General features: G+C 40.1%; 1 protein-coding gene across 1 annotated transcript; it reads left to right on the top strand.

Moving 5' to 3' along the window:
• The first annotated feature begins 250 nt into the window (after positions 1-250).
• Positions 251-19,976, top strand: guca1d (guanylate cyclase activator 1d). Its single transcript, XM_041801569.1, has 4 exons — positions 251-1,447; positions 9,090-9,239; positions 16,814-16,901; positions 18,383-19,976. The coding sequence occupies exons 1-4, from the start codon at positions 1,253-1,255 to the stop codon at positions 18,505-18,507; spliced, it is 558 nt and encodes a 185-aa protein (XP_041657503.1). The 5' UTR covers positions 251-1,252; the 3' UTR covers positions 18,508-19,976.
• Positions 19,977-21,843: the final 1,867 nt, after the last annotated feature.

Genomic DNA, 21,843 nt, shown 5'->3' with positions numbered 1-21,843 from the left:
ATGTTTCCACCCCACCGGGGAGGGAGTAATCGGTGAATGCTGTGGTGGGGGGCACATGGGGACGGAACCAGGAAATTTTCAAAGGATTCTTCACTAATGGGAGATAGGGCTAATGGCAGAGGTCTGCACTCTCCGAGTGCTTTTCTAGTTTAAGTTAGTTTTGTAAGCGCACTATACAATTTTAGTTAGTTTTAGTTTTGTTGGTAAAGCTTAGTTTTGATTTAGTTTCAGTTAAATAAAGTGTTTTTTTAATTTTAGTTATTTAGTTTTAGTGAACTGTAATAACCTTGCTCTGAAGGATTTGATTGGTTAAGTGGCGTCAGGTGCGATGAGTGCTACTGTAAAGCAAAGAAAAACTAATCTAACTTTAGAGCCAGTCTGCACTGATGATGAGTATGATGATGAATCATCCACCTTTCCGTCACAGAGCATCATGGGAATGTTTATCTCAACACTAGTCATGCAGCGTTGTCTTATATTTTAAAAAGTCCTGACCAAATCTGTGCAGGGATCTTTCTATCGTCAGACCCCTAGAGTTACAGTCTGAGCCTGTCAGTGATGAAATTAACACCTCTGAGGGGAAACATGTAGATTTATCATCTGTTATGTTGCTGCTACAGGATGGAGAAATCTTCTGAGACATTCAGACACCTGCTGTGTTTGTCATTCTGACCTTAAATATGGCTGTGAGCTTCATTTTCAGTATTTCTCTCCAGGTCCTGACTCAGAGTCTCAGGGTCAAAGGTTAGGGTGTTGGAGGGGGTTTAGGGGTAGTCCCTGGGGGGGATTTCTACGTCTAAACTCCAACAACCAGGTGAGTCTGTTATATAACCATGCTGTCCAGTGGGCCGGCCTGGCTCACTCTCCTCCTCGGGGCGGTTAAAGCCTCTTGGCTCGGCCTGCAGCGGCAGAACTCTACGACCAGGCAGGACACTCTGATCTCATTAGGAGGTTATTTTAGAGCCTGGGTGCTTTTTCCTGCAGCACCTAAGAGGGTTAGAGAGTTCTGAGGTCTGCTTTCTGGCTGCAGACTCACTACAGGCTGGACGTGGGCCGGCTCCTCCTGCTGAAGCCTGCTGGCCTTGTCTGGAGGCTGAAGCGTTCTGGGACTATTCGACGAACTCAGTACGCTGAGGATCCTGCAGGTTTTCTGTTTTTTTTTTCTCCCTCAGCGTGAGGAGAATCCGTCTCTCCGTGTTCTGTTGAGGTCTGGTTTCTGTTGCCGCCTCGGTGCTCCGGCCCGACTGCACCAATGGGGAACCACGGCTCGAACCTGGACGACATCCTGGCTGAGGATATGCACCACTGGTACAACAAGTTCATGAGGGAGTCTCCGTCGGGGCTCATCACGCTGTTCGAGCTGAAGGCCATCCTCGGCCTGAAGGGCATGACTGAGAACGCCAACAGCTACGTGGACCAGGTTTTCTTCACCTTCGACATGGACGGGGTCAGTCTCACACTAATGCACTGACACTCAAACAATTAAAACCTTCACATGAAGATCTGAGAACGTTAGGAGAGAGAAAACCATCACCATGGGGTTACCTGTCACATCTTTAACCTTTTTGTGACGTAGATAGACTTTAGCAGGGTCTACCTGGGCCTCATTCACAAATAAACAAGAATCTTTATTTTTAAAAAGCACAAGAAATCAAAAGAAACGGTGTCCAATAGTAACAAAAAACAACATGTTCTTGATTTAAACTACAAATGGAGCAGAATAAAGAGGGGTCAACGCTGTAAGCAGGAAAAATTTGGTTAAAAATTGTTGGAATAAAATAAAAATGCAATGCAGGTGCGTGCAAATGCAGAAGTGTACTAAAAGTACTAGAAGGAAAAGAATGACTAACTCATAAACTGCCGATTAAGCATGGGTTAGTGTGTAGACAAAGAGTAACTACTTATTAAATCTAGTGGCTACTTAACGATGACTTAATGACTAACAACTGTTGGATAAGCTGCTCTAAATCCTCTATAGTTGTTAGAGAATGACTGAGGACCTAACTACTGGTTAGCCATTAGTTAAAGGGTCACTAGCTAATAAGTTACTGATAACTTTCAGTTCATTACCATGCTAGGGGGGTTCATCCAGCGTTTCCCAACCATTTTTCCTTGGAGCCCCCCCCCAGGACCAAAGAGAAAAGAAAAAGTGACACACTGATGCCAAAAATTGACATAGATTTGATTGTTTCACTGATAAAAATCCTAAAAAAGACCTATGCATACCTTTCTTATCAAATGGCCATTGTATAAACTATGTAATAACTGCTTTATCATGGTTTCAGTCCCGGACCCCAGGTTAGGAACCAATGATTTAATCAATAATAAATCTGAACTCTTTGACTGAATCCCAATTCTCCCCTTAACCCTCAATCTTAACCCTCAGTCTCAAAATGGATGTTCCTGCGAAGTGTGAGGGCCATCCCAATTCTCTGGAGAGTTGAGGGGCGAGTTTGAGGGCTTTGGCTGAATCCCAATATTCCTCTTAACCCTCAATCTTACCCTCAGTCTTAACTTACCCCTCTAAACCAAGTGTAAGGGCCATCTCGTGACTTAGAAATGGGACACCCCTTAATAGCAGTTAGCATTTCAGCCTGTAGAGGGCAGTAATGTGCCAAAACTGCATAGTCTGTTGATTCAGAGGAAGAAGAAGGAGAACGTGTTAATATTCAACCATATAACATGTATAAACACCACAACCACGAACATGTTCAGCTGAAAGTCACTGTTTAACACAGCCGTTAGCTAACGCCAAACACCAGTTGTAACTCGTAGACTTGTCCACGACAGCAAGGTTAAGGCTTACGATCGTAAAAATAAAAGTAAATGTTACGCTACAAAAAGGCAAATAATCCATAAAATAACATCAAACTCATACCTCGTTTACACGACAACGTTTTGGAGTCAAAACACAAAAGTTTTGTAGTGTTTTGGCTGTCCGTTTACACTGCAACGGCATTTTGGTGCCTGAAAACTGAACTTTTTGGAAACGGGCTCAAGAGTGGAAGTTTTTCGAAACGCCCCTGTCTCTGTCTCCACGTGAACAGGGAAAACGGCAGTTTCTGAAAACGGACATGCGCACTGTGGCTGCAGTAAATATCTACAAGTGAGTAGGCTTATAACGCATGCACAGATTGGAAACCCAAAACAAAGATGACCGACACCAGTGTACTGTTCGTGCTTATTTTGTACTTTTACTTTGGAATTTGTGCTGAATTAAGCTAAAGCTACTAAACTTCCTGTTTGGATGAAAACCTTATATTAGCTTAACCCTGGAAAAGAAGGAGCAAAGGAGCAGTGGTGGCCTTTTTGTTCTGGAGATTACTGGATTAGTCATTTTGTACATGCACTCCTGGCATGTTTTTAAATGTTTAACAGTGCTAATCAGAGTACGTGACAAAATAAAACTTTGAGGCCATCTCATGTGATCAGAAACGTGATCAATCATGGTAATCCAGTACTTAATCATGCTTTGTTGGATTATTAAGCCTTCGTTTTAGCTCATAAAAAGTAGGGATGTGTGCGTTTAGCTGACTGAACTCTTAAACTCTGATCTCTTGATAGTTGGTACTGGATGTATGAGTGGGTTAAACTTATCCTGAGTGTTTTTTTTAATCAGTTAAAGCCCAAAATCCTGGCCAAACTCTGTCTTACCTGTGTCAGCTGCCTGTCATAGTAGCTCTGCTACATCACTGCCCTGCTGCCACACTGCTCTATAATCTATAATCTATAATCTACACTGCCTGGCCTAAAAAAAAGTTGCCACCAAAAAAAGGTCACAACCAGTTGGACCGCCTTTAGCTTTGATTACAGCGCGCATTCGCTGTGGCATTGTTTTGATAAGCTTCTGCAATGTCTCAATATTTATTTCCATCCAGTGTTGCATTAATTTTAATATTGATGATGGGAGAGTCTGACCACTGTGCAAAGCCTTCTCCAGCACATCTCAAAGATTCTCAATGGGGTTAAGGTCTGGACTCTGTGGTGGCCAATCCATGTGTGAAAATGATGTCTCATGCTCCCTGAACCACTCTTTCACAATCTGAGCCTGATGAATCCTGGCATTGTCAGGAATATGCCCGTGCCATTAGGGGAGGAAAAATCCATTGATGGAATAACCTGGTCATTCAGTATATTCAGGTAGTCAGCTGACCTCATTCTTTGGGCACATAATGTTGCTGAACCTAGACCTGACCAACTGCAGCAACCTCCCAGTTAAATCCAGGTGGCGACTTTTTTTTTTGGCCAGGCAGTGAATAATCTCATGTAAACAACAGTGAGCTGCTAGCATCGATAGCATCTCGTAGGATCAGTACAGTTTAATCTTGAAAATAGGAGGCTGTGTCACATTATACTCACACATAACTGACGATGATATCTGCAGTGTGGCGCTGGCGTTCAGAATGTACTGAGGTGACTTTAGATTAGCTGACTAGACAAAATTATGATTTGTAGTAATTGAATTAGAAATTAGCTGCCAAGGAACATAACTAATTAAAAAAAATGTCCCAGAGCAGCGATTAATGCTTTAATGAGTTCATTACAATGGGATTAACCTCCATTTATATCACTTTAAAATAAGTCCTCCACTGTTCCTTAATGTCTCTTTCACTTTTAAAAGGTCAGAGGTCATCCAAACCTTGACTTATCAAAAATTGACATCTTTAGTGTTTCCTTTTTAATCCATAACAAGTTCATTTTTCTGTAGTTGAGCTCATGTCATGTTTGGGGATTTACCAAAAGTTTCAAAATAAAATCAGCTTTTTATCCTAACAGGAAGTACAAAACTCAGAATGAAACAAAAACAGTTTTAAATGTACATAGTGAGATTTCAGGTGAAACACAACGGGACATAAGGGGGGATGATGGCCCAGCAGTGATGTCAGGTTCAACTCCAGCCTTTTGGAATAAAGGAATAAAAAGCCATACAATTACTATTTAAAAATGGAGATTAACCACAATTAACAGTGAAAATTCTGGGATCAATCACAAAAAGAACACTTTATTACTATAAGCTGTTATTTGTCTGTTTTTGGTCTGTGAAGCGTGTTCAGATGCATGATGGGACAGTGAGTAAGGAATGAGGTTTATTTTGGAGCACATTTAAAAGATGTGTGGGAGGTTTTTAAAGAGTTTAATTGGCAGTCTCTGTTCTCTTCTTCATCGACGGTACTGTAAAAGATCTAATACTTCAGATGCCAAGCACAGTTTAAAGGAGAGAGGGTAATATTTTAGTTTTGGTGTTTTTGTGCAGTTTAGAGAGCATTCAAAGGTTTGCTTGAGTTTCTTTTGTACTGAAAAGCAAAATCTATCCCAGTAACGGGGGTCTAGCACTTCAGTTTTTGTTGACAGCATCAAACACATACAATATCAAAGGCCACATTTATCCGTTGCATCCAAAACTCCTAATTTAGTGCTCTTATTTTGAAAGTTACCTTTTTCTTCATTGTATTTAGTTTTGGCTCCCTAAAGATGTGACATTTTTATGATTTTATTTTGAAAACGAACATGTATCTCATTCTACTGAGTGATATCAGACATACGGTGGTGGACTTTTTAAAAACGCTAAAGATGAACTAAAATGTGCTGAAAGGGAAAATAAAACAAGATTAATCAGAAATAAACATTAATCCACTAACTATAAAGCTTAATTAATCATAATTAATGCATTAATGCTGACAGCCCTATAAGAGAAACTAAAATTTAAGCTTTAACTTTGAAGGCTAACATAAAAGAGGTGTAAACCTGTTAAAAATGTGCATTTTTTGCTTTAAATTTTAAAGTTGAAATTATTGTGTATTCTCTTGATTTTACAGACTTAATTTTATTGATCAGGTTTATTGAATTAGGAGAGTGCAGATTGATAAAACATAGCTACAGTATAGGACAATTGAAATACTCTGGGATTAAGACAAAAGCATCATTTTATCAATTTACTCACTAAAATGTAATTCTTTTTTATTTTGAAGGTTAACAATCAACTGACTTGGTAAAAATCTATATTTTCAAGTTAAGATGAAATTGCAATTTATCTTGAATTACGATTTTATGAAATTTTATGTTTTTTATTTGTTTAAAAATGTCAAACTTTTAACTTTTACTTTGAAGGTTATAGGTAGTTGTCTTTACCAGTTTACTCACTTGTTCAAAATTATTATTATTATTCTAATGCTTTTATTTTAAAGCTAAATGGTTAATTATCTTTTTTCTTTAATTTTGTTTTACTTATTAAATTAAACATTTTTATGTTATTGCTTTTATTTTAAAGGTTAAAGGCAACTGTTTTGAAGGTTTTCCTTAATATATATTTAGTTTGGACCTGTTGAATATGTAAGAGTTTATGCTTTTATTTTGGAGGTCAGTGGTTAATTGACTCTTTTCCTGTTTTATTGAGATTAATTGTTGAAAATGTTCGGGTCTATGCTTATTTTCAAAGTTTTAGGTAAGTTGTGAATATCTCATTTTTTTAGTTTTGATTCACTAACAATGTGTGTGCTTTTATTTTGAAAGATGACCTAAAACTGTAGTCCTGTTGTAGTCTGTTTAAGCTTGTTGAAAACATTTCAAAGGTCCCATTTTGGTTTTAAAAGTTGGTTTTCTGTCGGCTCGCTGCAGATCCCAGAGTTTTAAAAGAAAAAGATGGCAGCGGCAGCTCTCTCTCACTCTCTCGCTCTCTCTAATTGGCTTAGAGAGTTTGCATGTGGCGCTCTGATCCCCGCTGTGTGTTTATGGCGAGCTAAGTGGATTCAGAGCAAGCGCTGCCATTCAAGGAAGATGTTCTGAGAAGAGAGAGAGCGGAAGGACACCTGGAGATCAGCTGTTAGACTTAAATGTTGGATTTTTTTAATGAGGTTCAATATGGAGCGCCACGAGTTCAAGCAAACACTGACCAATCAATTAACAGCACTTTCAATGAATCAGACAACCGTTTAATCAATAAGCATGATCAGTCAACTCAATCAAACAGCAGCATTAATCCGTCTGGAGAACAATTGGTTTGGATCGGCTTGAGAAAACCAAGATAGACGAACAACAAATTAATCAAAGAAAAGAGCTTAAAGAGAGAACGCCACCTCTAATTATCACGGATCAATATGATTATAGATCAGCTGAAACTCAGCTTTACACTGTTAACGTTTTAATTCTGTGCAGACAAGAAAGGTGTTGTTTCTTAAAAATAGAATATGACCAGAGAAATATGGAATGTGGAAAAAGGGAAAACCAAAACCAGAGTCTAAAGTCTAGTACAAGGATGTCAAACTCAATCACAGCCGGGGCCGGATTCTGGATCTGGGTCCAACCTGAGGTCGAGCAGGGTCCACATTTAACCAATGACTGTCAACTTCATTTTCACCAGCAATGAATTATGGGGGGAAAACCTTAGCACTGATGATTTTGAGTCAAAAGATCAAAATGATAATTTAAAGGCTCAAAATCAGAGATAAATTTTCAAATGTATTAGCTTAAAAGGTTAGAAACATGGCATTTAAAGTCAAATTAATGTTTTTTAAAAAGCAAATATATGAGATAAAATGTTGAAATTATGATACTTAACGGTCTAAATATGAGAGAAATTCAAAATCATCGGTTTAAGATGTCAAAGTGTGAGAAAAACATTTACATTTTGAGTTTTAAAGGCCAAAATATTACTTAAAATTTAAAATTAAGGATCTAAAAGGTCAAATTATGAGATAAAAATCAAAGGAGCTAAAATTTCAAAACATGAGAAATAAAATTCATAATCATGAGTTATAACAGGCAAATATTACTTAAAAATTTAAAACTGAGGATCTAAAAGGTCAAAAAATTAGATAAAAAGTCAAAATTGTGAATTGGAAATGTCAACATATGAAATAAAAAGTCAAAACCAAAACTTCACATCATAACTGTGAGATGCAAAATCAAGAATATAAATTGAAAACAGAAATGTATTTTACCACATTCCTGACTTTTTAACTAATTATTTCAACTTTTTACTGTTTCCAATGACTTAACAAGGATATTTTAAATTCTCATGGTTTAGTTTACATTTTTATACTGGAGGAAGTCTGCAGACTTCAGACTGGTGGGCCAGTTCTAATAAAAATATCATATGATCTGGAGGGCCGTGTAGAACTGTACCTAGGGCCGGATGTGGCCCCAGGGCCTTGAGTTTGACATCCTTCCTGAAAATATTAAATTGTCTACAAACAAACAAAATGTGACACTTAACAAAAATGTCTCTTTTGGTGAGAGTACTGGATCAGAGAGTAGGAGTATCAGGTTGTTTCTCTGCCAAAAAGATGCAAGAATCCTCGATTCTAGAGGGGAAATTCAAGCAGCAGCAGCACAAAGACAAAGTGGCAAGCAGGTAAATGTTAACCTGAAACGCCAGATGGATTTGTTTCACACATCCATCTGGTAAACCTCTCATAGACAGTGTTTGGGAAAGGGCAGAGGCTTTGAAGAAAACTCGGAGGGTGATTGGATGAACGTTCTGTCTGTCACATCTTTATGGGCCAATCAGAGCAGCAAAACACGTGACGTAGCCGCTACCGAGGAGTTATTCCATATAGAACTCCTTAACGGTAACCATGGCGACTGTAGACATGTCAGTACTCGACTTTTAATTTGATATTTTCTACCTCTTTGATTTATTTTGGGCTTTTTGGGACAGGAAGAGTGTTAGTCGGGGAGGGGGAGAGGGGAATGACACAGGTGGATTTGAACCTGCACTGCCAGCTTGGAGGGCGAGTTAAAAGGGATTTTATCATGAAATAAGTTTGTCTAAATGTTCAATACTCTGGCACTTTTCACTACCAAGCTTTAAAACAATGCAATCTGTTGTTTTAATAATCAGTAAAGATCTTAAGTTGTATTTCAAACTGAAGAGAAGTGTCTAATTTGCACAACGCTATCAAGGTCTCTGAGCAGTTTAGACAGCATTCAACTATTCTAATGTTGATTGGTTAATTACAAGCAACAAATCACCCAATCCTGAGTGTCTCTGACATCTACTTATAATGCCTTGGTATCGAGATGGTACCGATATTGTCTGATTTTTTTAGAATCATGTATCAGTTTCATCTATTGTGTGTCTTTGTCTGCAGGATGGCTACATAGACTTTGTGGAGTACATCGCTGCTGTCAGTCTGATGCTGAAAGGAGAAATCAACCAGAAACTAAAGTGGTACTTCAAACTGTTCGACCAGGACGGTAATGGAAAGATCGACAGGGAGGAACTGGAAACCATCTTCTCGGTAAAATAATCACACAAAATGCATGCAAAAAGGTACCAAACATCACCAGGACATTGAATAGGTCATTCACAGACGTCTTGTCACAGTGAAGAACCCCAAGTGGAACAGGAAGGGAGTTCTGAATAGAGAAGCTCTATCTAAATGCTGTTTTCTTCTGCTTACAGCTGTGCCAACTGTTCAAACTGGAAAAAAAAAAAAAAAGCTATTTAAGAGCCCAAAAGTAGTGGCATGTTCAGGAAAAGGTTTATAAAACTCAGAAACACTAACAGACATGTGGCTGGACATGAAGTCAGTCGATGCTGTAGTTTTAGTTCATCTGAGTACTGATAGAAGCAAAGAGCATGAAAGCTTTAAAAACCAAAGGTCTTCAGTTTTATATCTCTATTTTTAATCAAAGACTGTTGTGAGTTACGATGAAGAAAGCACTGTAAAAGTTGGACAAATTTAAAGTTACTTGTGGAATTTAGGAAGAGTATGGCTGCTTTTTGGGATTAAAAAATGTTCTAATGAAGGGATGGATGCTAAACTGTAGGCTGGGTGAAAAGATAAAAAGTATAAATGGATGCTTTATACCTTTTGGATGGATAGACAGAAGTATAGGAAGATGGATGGATGGATGGATAATATATATACAGATGGATGGATGAATGGACAGATGGATGAATAGTTGGATGGATGGATGGATGGATGGATGGATGGATGAATAGTTGGATGGATGGATGGATGGATGAATAGTTGGATGGATGGATGGATGGATGGATGGATGGATGAATAGTTGGATGGATGGATGGATGGATGGATGGATGGATGGATGAATAGTTGGATGGATGGATGGATGGATGGATGGATGGATGGATGGATGGATGGATAGTTGGATGGATGGATGGATGGATGGATGGATAGTTGGATGGATGGATGGATGGATGGATGGATGGATGAATAGTTGGATGGATGGATGGATCGATGGATGGATGGACGGATGGACAGACAGACGGATGGACGGATGGACAGACAGACGGATGGATGGATGGACGGATGGATGGATAGATGGAAGTTCTCTTCCAGCCCAGTGAAACCTGCTGACTGTCAGAGCTGAACAGTCTCTGAATGAAACACAGAATCTCAGCCTTTATCTGCTGTGTGTTTACAGTGAAGTTTCAGAGTGACAGAGAGAGAGAGGGAGCTGTAGCCTCTGAAAAGTCAGTCATCCATTAAAATGTCAGGGATGAATGCCAAAAAACGCAGTTGAAGCAGTTCTGGGGAAAAAACTGATGGACAAAAGTTTTGGTGTCCGTGTGCAAACATGATTCACGTTTGTTTTCTCACTTGCAGCAAGAATCAGAGAATCAGACTGAGCATGCTCAGTGTACTCAATGTGGGCTCATGTAGGAACAACACGGCAGTAACATCAGCTGACTTTGAGGGTGTTTTTGCACTGAGGAAGCCAAACACTGTAGCTGCTTGTGTGCATTGGTGTAGCTAAAATGAGCTCTAAATGAGCACTGAAACAGCAGCTGATACTGATCCTAAACATTCTCAAGCTGCATAAATAAACTGTTTGCATGTGAGATTCTGTTTTCACTGATTTCCTTTCTGCAGTGGTTGTATGTGGAGTTTTGTAGACTTCTGCATCTACCAGGGCTGCTGCTGTACCAGAGTTCTGAACTTCAACATGTTTCTAGTAAAATTAAACAGTATGTATGTCTGGTTGATACCATCAGTGGTTTACATTAGAGACCCGGGCCTTAATCTGAGTATACTTGACCCCACAGTCTGGCCAGTTTGATCAGTGTGAGCACAGGCGTACCGTGTTCAGGCACCAGGCCCGGGTCTTTGTGAAGAGGTGGTCTGGACATGATTTATAGGTGGAGGATCTGAACACGACCGTGCCTGAGTTCTGGGTACCGTGCAGCTTGAGGGATGAAGTGGGATAAGGAGGTTTTGGTGGACATTTAGAAAAGCCCTCACTGCTCTTCTTGCTGACGAGTACCCAGTTCTGTAAAAGAGGATGGAAATAAAGTCAGGTGGAATGTTTGCTGCAGGCTGGGGTTTAATTTTGTCGTTTAGTTTCCACTTCCTCTTTTTTTAGTTTCCTTTCTTTGTAATGCTTATTTCTGTCCTGATTATCCCACTATAAAGTCCTGAGATTAGCACTGACAGTACTTAGGATTAAAATAGTTCCCTTGTTGCTGTGCTCCATCAAACAATCCCCCACAGTGGAGCGTTTACGGGGTCTCTCCCTCCACAGCAGACTGGTTTCTCCCCAGTCCTTCAGACTGGTTTCACAGCCAGGCAAACTGGGTTAGAGTCAGTCGACCCACTTCAGGCTTCAGCTTTCTGTGAGCTCGTGGATTGAGCTAATTCAGGAGATTAACACGCGTCTAATTTCAGAGATAATCCAGCCTAGTTCTCAGTGAGAGCCGGGCTGCAGCTTGGGCTCTGCTGATTCACTGGCAGGAGAACAAAGAGCCCACTCCGTGAAGAGAAAGTCTTCAACATTAGCTTCATTTAATCTCATTTTATGTCTTTGGAGTGTGTTATACTCCATCACAGCCCTGTCTAGAAGAAATAACCTCTTTAAACCTTTATTAAAGCTGTCAAAGTATCATAATCATGATTATAAATTACAGTTTGTCCTACTGAGATTTCTGCACTGATGAAAATGACTAAACCAGCTGTATGTGTTTTCTAGTTGAGTCCTTACTCAAATATTCTTCAGTTTCAAAGACAGAGAAATCCTGGATTTATCTTGTTCTAACAGGATTTGCCTTGCTGCTGCGGAAAAACAGGATATGAGAAAGACTGCAACATTAGGAAGCATGAACTCGCCCTGGAAGTTGCTGTTCTGTTGCTGTACCTGGCTTATGTTCAGTGCTGCGTACTTGTGATGGACCGCCATTATTCCCTGACACTGAGTGCTTGTTCTTCACCCCCACCCCAATAACCTCCACCCACCCTCGACCCTCGTAATGGTGTTGCCTGACCGACATTTCCAAGTCAATTAGAGCCACGCTTCCAAGCTCCGCCCACCTCTGCTGCTCACTTCTTTTTGGGATTGAGGACTTTTCAATAGAAATGTCACTCCGTACTATTTATTACACAGCAAACCAGCATGGACACTTTATAAATGATTATTTTTAACGGATGGGTTTGAATATTTATTGCAGTGTTATTCAACTAAAGAGACAAATTGTTGCAAGAGCCACAATCTAAGCAATGAAAAGTGGCAATTAAAACCAGTTGGAGGTGGCAAAAATGGTCAAAAAGCAACAAAAATGGGGGAAAATGGGGAAGAAAAGGTGGAAAAAGGGTCATAAAGTAGCAAAACTGGGTGAGAAGTGACAAAAAATGAGTTGCAGGTGGCAAAAAATGTTCCAAAAGTGGCAAAAACATAGCAAAAAAATGAGTGGAAAGTGACTAAAATGGGCAAAAAATAGGAAAAAAGTGGTATTTAATGACAAAAGGTATCAAAATGGGTGAAAATGGGGAGAAAAAATGGTGAAAAAGGGCAAAAATGGGATAAAAGGGGAAAAATATGGGTAAAGTTGCAGAAAACAAGTGTCAAAATGGACATAGAAGTAGGGAAAACATGGTATTTAATTGCAAAAGGTAGCTTAATGAGCAAAATGGGATCAAAGTGGAAATATTGGGAAAAAAGTGGCAAAAAAATGGGTAAAAAAGTAGGAAAAAAGTGGTATTTAGTGGCAAAAAATAACTTAAATGGATGGAAAGTTGCAAAAAAATGTGAAAAAGGGCTAAAAACTTTTCATTTTTAAGGTTTTCTGGGGGAATAACATTTAAAATGAAGACATAAAAAAAACAAATAATAGCAAAAGAGCCACACATTGAGTATCACTGATTTATTCTAGTATTTCTTGGTTCTTTTAATGCAATTTGTATTAAATTTTTAGACCATGTCTTATGTACTGTTCCTCCTATTTCACATATCAGTGCATGTTTGAGCTGTAGCTAATTCACCCTCAGAGACTATGCCGCCTTCCACATTATTATGCTAATTAGATTTCAGTGTGATAAATATTCAGTTTTTAGTTTTTCAGGTAAACTCATGGATGGTTTTGTGTCTCAGGGCTCTTTGGATCACTGAAATCAACCTCAGACACCTGTGATCATTAGTTCGCCAGGTGAGCTCAATTAAAGGAAAACTACTGAAGAAGGACATTCCACATTATTAAGCAGGCCACAGGTTTCAGCAATATGGGAAAGAAAAAGGATCTCTACTGCTGAAAAGCCTCAAATAGTGTAATGTCTTTGACAAGGAATGAATACATGAGATATTTCAGGAAAACTTCAGCATGATCATCGTACTGTGAAGAAATTAGTGTCTGATTCAGAGCACAGACGGGTTCGTGCAGATAAAGACATGATGAGGAAGGTTTCTGACGGACTAATACATCAGATTCAGAGAGCAGATGCTAAAATACCATTACAAAGCAGCAAACAGGTATCTGAAGCTGCTGGTGCCTCTGGAGTCCCACCAACCTCAAGGTGTAGGATCCTCCAGAGGCTTGCAGTCGTGTATAAACCTACTATTCAGCCCCCCCTAACCAATGCTCACAAGCAGAAACGGTTGCAGTGGGCCCAGAAATACATGAAAGCATGACAATGCTCCATCTCATGCTGCAAAGAATCCCTCTGTGTCATTGGCTGCTATGGGCATAAAAGGAGAGAAACTCATGGTGTGGCCTCCATCCTCCCCTGACCTTTAACCCTACTGAGAACCTTTGGAGCATCCTCAAGCTAAAGATCTATGAGGGTGGGAGGCAGTTCACATCAAAACAGCAGCTCTGGGAGGATATTCTGACATCCTACAAAAAAAATTCAAGCAGAAACTCTCCAAAAACTCTCAAGTTCAATGGATGCAAGAATAGTGAAGGTGATATCAGAGAAGGGCTCCTATGTTAACATGGAACTTGTCCTGTTCAGATGTTTTTGATTGAAATAGCTTTGATTTCAGTAAATATGACCTCCTGATGCTGCAAATTCAACACATGAACATTTTCACTTCTTTACAGCCTCTAAAATGTTCTGAAACTCTGCTGTGAATAATAATGTGGAACAGTGCATTCTGAGTTTTTCATTTTTGAAAATAAAAAAAGTTATCATTGGGAGGTTTGATATAAACAGTTGAAGACTTCAAAATTACAATGACTGTCATTTGCATTAACTATTTAGGAAAATCAGAGAAAAGTGTCATTTGCATAATAATTTGGAATGCGGTGTATTAAGTACATTTGAACTTATATCAGATTTCAGTGTGATGGAGGGATTTCTCTAGATTTGCAGACTCCATGTCATGGCTGCTGATGGCGAGATTAGCTTAGATGTAGCCACAGTGGCAGTTTCATCAGAGCTAGACAAGATTCTTTATATAAACAAGAGCACGGAGCCACACTGAGAGCTTTTCATGCCATGAGAGATGTTTTTCCTCTCTTCCTGTCCCGACCAGAAGTTTGTGAACTTTATGGGCGGGGCTGAGTTGTACTGTAAGTAAATGGCTGCCACCACGGTCGAGCGTAGGTGTAGAAAAGCTGCAGCCACTGATAACCTCCACCACTCAAACACTACTGCAGCACTAGCCTGGGTAGTTCTGGAGCTGTCAATGTCTACTACCTTATGTTGTCCTGTTGCTCTGATTGGCCCGTCATGAATGTGACAGACAGAACATTCGTCCAATCACTTTCTGGGAATTTTCTGAGAAGTCCATCTAGGGAGGTCCCCCAGTGCTGGGGGATTTCCTAGATGATGTGAAATACGATCATGACATGGAGATATGAAACAGCCGACCGGGTGTTATCACATTCACTTGTGATTTTAGAAGAAACAATATCTGTGCACATTAACCCTTTACCTACTGAGTCTAAAAATGGCGATTTGGACATATTTTGTTATTCTGGCTGTAAAATAGTCAGGAAATGCCCTAAGTCTGAGAGCTTCGGTCCCTTTTCCCAGGAGTACTTGAACTTGACTTTTCAACATCTGGTTAATGATTATTGCACATTATATGGAATTGTCAGCAGTTAAAAAAAAAGAAAAACACAAAAACAGATTTGTTTTTCATGGCTTTTATGAGAAGAAATGTTGTTATTGCTCATGAAGTTTTGATTTGACATTTGAAATGTGAACCTATACATGTTTAGAACAATCAGCAGTCATTTTTGGAGTCTAGGACTCTGGGTGTGCAAAACACAGTGCAAAAGATAACTAAATACATAGGAGACAGTGCAGATAAAGGTGGAAAAATGCATTCTCAACATCCTCAGTAACATATTGTTATTGCACATGACAGACACGCACAAAGGCCACTATCTAACGCTATTTTTAGAAAACAAAACACCACTCTCGCTCGCTCTTCACTCTCCTTTCTCACTCATCTTCTGTCAAAGCTGCCGTTTTCGTGGTGCTGTTCGACATTACTGTAATATATATACCATACATCATATATTGCCAGAAAGCACAGATTCTCAGCTCTCTGTCAGTGTTGGAATTTTTTAGATTGAGCAAACTTTCAAGGAGTTACAGTGTTGAGAATCTGTGTAGCGGTCTCACTATACTTCTGGTGTTTTGCTATGAATGCCCACATCATATGGTTGTGAGTACCGTAATGAACCATATATGTGCACATGCCCACAATTCTCAGCTTTCCAACACTGTTGGAATTTTTCTGATCGGACAACCTTTGACAGAGTTACAGTAATAATAATCCTGACATATAAAACACAGCGCCAGCGCCGGCTCAGTAGGTTAAAAAGTTTAACAAACCATTTTGACGTCACCCTGCTTGGAGGTGGGGCTGACTTGCGTTGAACGCGGCGCGGCCAAACTGGTGACGGAAAAGCAAATCAGCATGGTTTAGTTTGGTTCAGCGCAGCCGAAAGTCGTAGTGGTAAAGCCCCATTTGACAAACAAAATGTCACACAATTACGCTAAAAACCGAGAATCTAAACACCATTAGATTGTCAGAGCAAAACTAGAAGAGAGATCCCAGTCCAGTCCAGCGCCCTGTTTGCCTGTTTAGTAGTTTTATAGACACAGGGGTAAATAAACGTTGAAACCTGTTGAATTTACAGCAGGGAACGTTGAACCTTTAACCAGAGGGCAGCAGATCACCACTAGTGTCCTGTCTGAGAGCAGCCTGTTTAAAACAGTCTGCAGGGATGTGTGAATCAGTCGCATCAGTTTGGATTTTCAGGTTGTCAGAATTTTTGATTCCTTCATACTCTTTAATTCTAAACGATAAAAACAGCTGAATCTCTCCTTTGAAGACGTGAAGCTTTAAAACAGCAGACCTCCAGTCATATTTTTGTCAACGACAGGCAGAGCCCAGTTTTCAATGCACAAAAGCCTTGGTGATGTTGGTTCATTTTCACACTGATGAGGAAAATAATGACCCAACACTGGCGTCTAGGACTAATGTTTGTGTTGCTGTGGTATCAAACAGGTGCATCATAATTTGATTTTACTTGAGTACTGTTAATGTGTAAAATTCTGGGACCTTGATGGATTGTTTGACATCTTTACTCACTCTTCACTTTTCTTGGTATCGCCCCCTGCAGGCCATCCAGGACATCACACGGAACAGAGACATCGACCCTGAGGAGATCGTCTCGCTCATATTTGAGCGGATTGATGTGAAAGGAGAAGGTAAAAGAAAAGATGCTACTGATTTTACCCTTAAAATCACAAAGGATAATGGTTGATGATTCAATTCTACTGCCCATAAAAGCATTACCCTCCTTAAGTGTTTAACCTTTTTAGTGGTTTTATAAATCAATCATGGTAAATATAATTGGACTTTTTTGACAAAAAAGAAGAAATAAACCTTCTTCAATGTCAAAGTGGAAACAGATTTCTACAGAGTAATGTCAATCAAATAAAAATCTGTAATGTAAAATAAGTGACTGCATAAATATTCACCTCCTTTAAAGTGACTGAGCTAATCCAACAGAGGTCCAGACAGTTGGTGCAAGTAGTTTCACAGTTAGTGACTGTAGTATAAAGACACCTGTGTCTGGAAGTTCCAGCCACTGGTCAATCAGTATTCATGGCTCCCATTATACCGTGAAGGCAAAAGAACACTCAGAGAAAAGGTTATTGAAAAGTCTGAGTCAGAGGATGAAGACAGAAACATCTCCAAGTCTCTGAACATCCCCCAGAGTTCAGTTAAATCCATCATGAAGAAATGAAGGAATATGTCACATGTGTAAATCTGCCTAGATCAGACCGTCCTCACACACTGAGTGGGCGTGCAAGAAGGAGACTAGTGAGAGAGGACACCAAGACACCTATGACTACTCTGAAGGAGCTCCAAGCTTCAGCAGCTGAGATGGAGAGACTCTGCAGACAACAACTGTTGGCCGGGTTCTTCACCAGTCAGAGCTTTATGGGAGAGTGGCAAAGACAAAGACACTGTTGAAGAAAACTCAGATCCAATCTGGACTAGAGTTCACCAGAAGGACTGTGGGAGACTCCATGGTCAAGAGGAAGAAAGGTCTTTGGTCTGATGAGACCAGAATGGAGCTTTGAGACCATCAGACAAGACGCCAAACACTGACATCACCACAAACACACCATCCCCACTGTGGAGCACGCTGGTGGCAGCATCATGCTGTGGGGATGCTTCTCAGCAGACGGCCCTGAAAGGCTTGTAAAGGTAGAGGGTAAAATGAATCCTGGAGGACAATCTTCTTCAGTCTGACAGAGAACTACGATTTTGGAGAAGATTTATTTTCCAGTAAGATAATAACCTGAAGCATACAGAAAAAGCTACAGAGAAATGGTTTAAAGACAACAAGGAGAATGTTCTGGAGTGGCCGAGTCAAAGTCCAGACCTCCAATATTTATGCAGTCACTTATTTTGCATTAAATATTTTTATTTTATAGGCATTATTTTGTAGAAATCTATTTTTACTTTGAAGGATTTAAAGAGGATTTTGGGGTTTTTTTGCCCAAAAAGCTAAATTACATTGACCATGAATGCTTTATACAATCAATAAAAGGATCAAAGATCCAAGGGGCCATTTACACCAAGAACCTCAGCCTATCATCACTTAGGGTCGGGTTAAGTGGGAGGGACGATAGGTAGTGCTCTGTTTAACACTGCAACCTTTCCTTTCCTCCGTTAGGTGAGATGACCCTGGAGGAGTTCATCGAGGGCGCAAAAGACCACGAGGACATCATGGACATGCTGAAGAAAATGATGGACCTGACGCCAGTGTTAGTCATCATCGTGGAGGGCCGAGCAGGATGAGAGTAAACTGAGACCACAAAGACTGACGGAAGCAGAAATCCTCCAATCCCCTAGTCAACCTGAAATAGGACCATATCTTAACCATCAGCCCCGTCAAACAAAAAGACAAAACTTTCTCCCTCCCCGTGAAAGTCTTTGGAGGCATATGAAGTTCTGCGGTCAGAGCGAGCATGCAGGAACCAGCCGATGTTGGGAATGTAAAACTGAACTTTGCACCATGATCGGCCTCAGAGCGTTCGGCTGCTTCTTGTGGTAAAAAGTGAACTCATTTTTGGCAAAGAGAACTTTGAAGACTGATGGTTGTTTTTCCAGATGCTTCTGACCAAATCTACAAATATCCCCAACACAAAGATCACAATGATTGTCCTAAACAAAATCTTAAATCCAGACGTTCCAGTGGAAAGACGCCGTACAGGGTCAACAGGCCTCTGGAGCTGGACGCTGGTTTAAATGTTTGTGTTGCTGAAATGTTCTTACCCATGTCTAATGTGGTGAAGCCAAAGACGTGTCAACCTTCTCCACACAAGGCTGACAACACACAAGATGGTTTTAGGGCCAGATTGCCTCAGCGGGACCAGATTCAAGGCTTTTTGTCCAAATGATCCACCAGTGTGATTATTTTAGTGCTCATAGATCTGCTCGTAGGTTTGACAGCCTCTGATGGAACGACAACTGTCCCCTCTTAGTCAGGATTCTTTACCTTTATCTAGAACTCACCAGAACAGCCAGCTGAACATTTCATTCATCCTCCATGTTTGTTTTTCTTCTGAAGTCACATTTGATCACACAAGTTTCTGTGAGATCTGGAGCTGGCTAAATCAGCGTATGTGGTCTCACGGTCTGGTTTTATCATGGACTTATTTGTTAAAACTGTCCTCATGTCTGCGGTCTCCCATGTTTTGTAAAACCGGCTCACATTTGAGAACCGCCTGGTGTGTGGCAGCCTTTATCACTTCTGAAATATCTCCACAGCAGCAGCTCTCCTCAGCCCCTAAACTACCACAGCAGTCGTCGAATTCTTCTCTGGCTGATGATCACCTGACTTATTGATCAGAAACAACCTGGTTTCACTGGCCATTGATAAAATGTGTTTTATTTGACATCTTCTTGCACAGCTGATTCTGTTGAGAAGTTTCTTTAATTGTCTACCGTCCCTGTCCCAGTTTAGGAGCGCAAAGGAGAATCAAACTACAGTATTTAAGGACAGAACAGGCCTATGCTTTACTTTAAGCTTCTGGTTAAATCAGAGGGCAGGCAGCAGTGTGGCTGCTGTGATGTAGCGCTGCACAAACACATATGATTGCAATTATACTGTTCAATACTGCAACTGCAATTACAGCCTAACCCTGGGGTGTCAAACTCAGTCACAGATGGGGCCAAATTCTGAATTTGGGTCCAACCTGAGGGCTGAACAGGGTCCACATTTAACCATAAACTGTCAACCTCATTTTCACCAGCAATGAACTATTGGGGGGGAACATCTTAGCACTGATGATAAATGGTTTTTAAATGAAAAAAGTCAATGATAAGTTTAAAGGCTCAAAATCTGAGGTAAAAATTCTATTAACTCAAAATGTCAAAACATGGCTTTTAAAGGTCAAAATATAAGATAAAATCCAAAATCATTGGTTTGAACAGTCAAAATGTGAGAAAAAATACATAAATGTTGAGTCTTAGAGGTCAAATTTTTTTTCAAATTTAAAATTGAGGCTCTAAAAGGTCAAATTATGAGATGAAAGTCAAATTAGGGAGCTAAAAAGGTCAAAACTTGAGAAAAAATGTGAGATCACAAGTTCAAAGGTTCAAAATTTACTTAAAAATCTAAAATTGAGGATCTAAAAGGTAAAAAAAAAAAAACAAGATTAAAGTCAAAATTTTGTATTGAAAAGGTCAAAATAAGAAATAAAAAGTCAAAACCATAACTCTGCATCAAAACTGTGAGATGCAAAATTAAGAAAATGAAATTTAAACAGAAATGTATTTTCCCACATTCCTGACTTTTTCTAATTATGTCAACTTTTTTACTTTTTCTCATTTTTACAGCCTAACAAGGATATTTTAGATCATCAGGGTTAAGTTCACATTCTTAAACTGGAGGAAATCCGCAGACCTCAAACCAGTGGGCCCAGTGTACCACAGGCTGGATTTGGCCCCCGGGCCTTGAGTTTGACACCCCTGACCAAACCCATAATAGAATCACGAGTCTACTTGCTTGGTTATCAGAGAAAATGAGAGTTTAGAGGGGTTTATTTCTCACCTTCAAACATACAGATACCTTCACAGTTCTGCTTTTTAAAGAAACGTCAGGTTTTCCTAAAAAAGGTTCTTCTCCACGGGCCAACAGGGGCACTACTGTAAACTTAAAAGCCCTTCTATTACTCAGTACAGAAGTATAGTTGTTTAGTTTATATAGTTGCAATGACATTAATTGTGCAGCACCTCTGGTCAGCATCTATGCTGTTTGACTGCCAGGTCAGAGGTCATGGCTGAAACTGTGGAGCGTGCTCAGAATGCCTAGCCTAGTTTGGCTGTGATTAAACATGCAGGAGTAAGGCCTCGCCCACATGCAGGCAGGTTCTTTAAAACACTCTTGGCGTGTTCAGTCACGGTAAAAACGTACCGTTTGGAAACCCCCTCCAGGGTAAAGACCAGGACTTTGGACATGTTTACATGTGGACCTAGACTTGGATAATGCACAGAGATTTCTTTCCCCACCCTACAGAAAAGATTCGACAGGTTGATGAAAAACCTGAGTGCTGAAGCCAAAGAGAGAAGGGTGAGGGTTTTCCTGAAAGTCAAAGTCAGACATACTTATCCCTGAACGGGTGCTAGATCCCAGATGAACTCTCACACAGAAGCACAAAGATCTGGTCACCAGATGCGGCGACCTTTCTGCTCCGTCGTGCTCTCCTAAAGCCCTCAAGGTCGTCTAAACTGTTGATTCTTGTAAAGCATGTTTTAAAATGATCAGGATCACAACACCGGCCATGCTGCATGAAAAATAACTTTATCCTTGTGTGCTTTAGGAGGTTTTATAGATGCATCAGCATGGATTCTACTCATTTATTGATCCTTTGGCCTGGTTTAAGTCTGCTTCATTCTCCGTGTGAATTTTAAGGAAAAGTCCAGAGCTTTTGCATGCACTGGTATGTAGAAATATTTAGAGTGAGGTGTCTGTGAGAGCAAAGCATGCTGGGAGTGTGTCCTGCAGTGAGCTAGTCTTTTCTGTGAAGCTGCTGATCCTCTTAATGCTGTCAAAGGTTGAGCAGGCTGAGCTGTAACGGAGCAGATTTAGCCACCATGACGACTAAAACACACACTGGAGGCTAACGGTGC

Source organism: Cheilinus undulatus, linkage group 12 (genome assembly GCF_018320785.1).
Source record: "Cheilinus undulatus linkage group 12, ASM1832078v1, whole genome shotgun sequence".
Taxonomy (NCBI): domain Eukaryota; kingdom Metazoa; phylum Chordata; class Actinopteri; order Labriformes; family Labridae; genus Cheilinus; species Cheilinus undulatus.
This window is presented reverse-complemented; position numbering and strand designations above follow the sequence as displayed.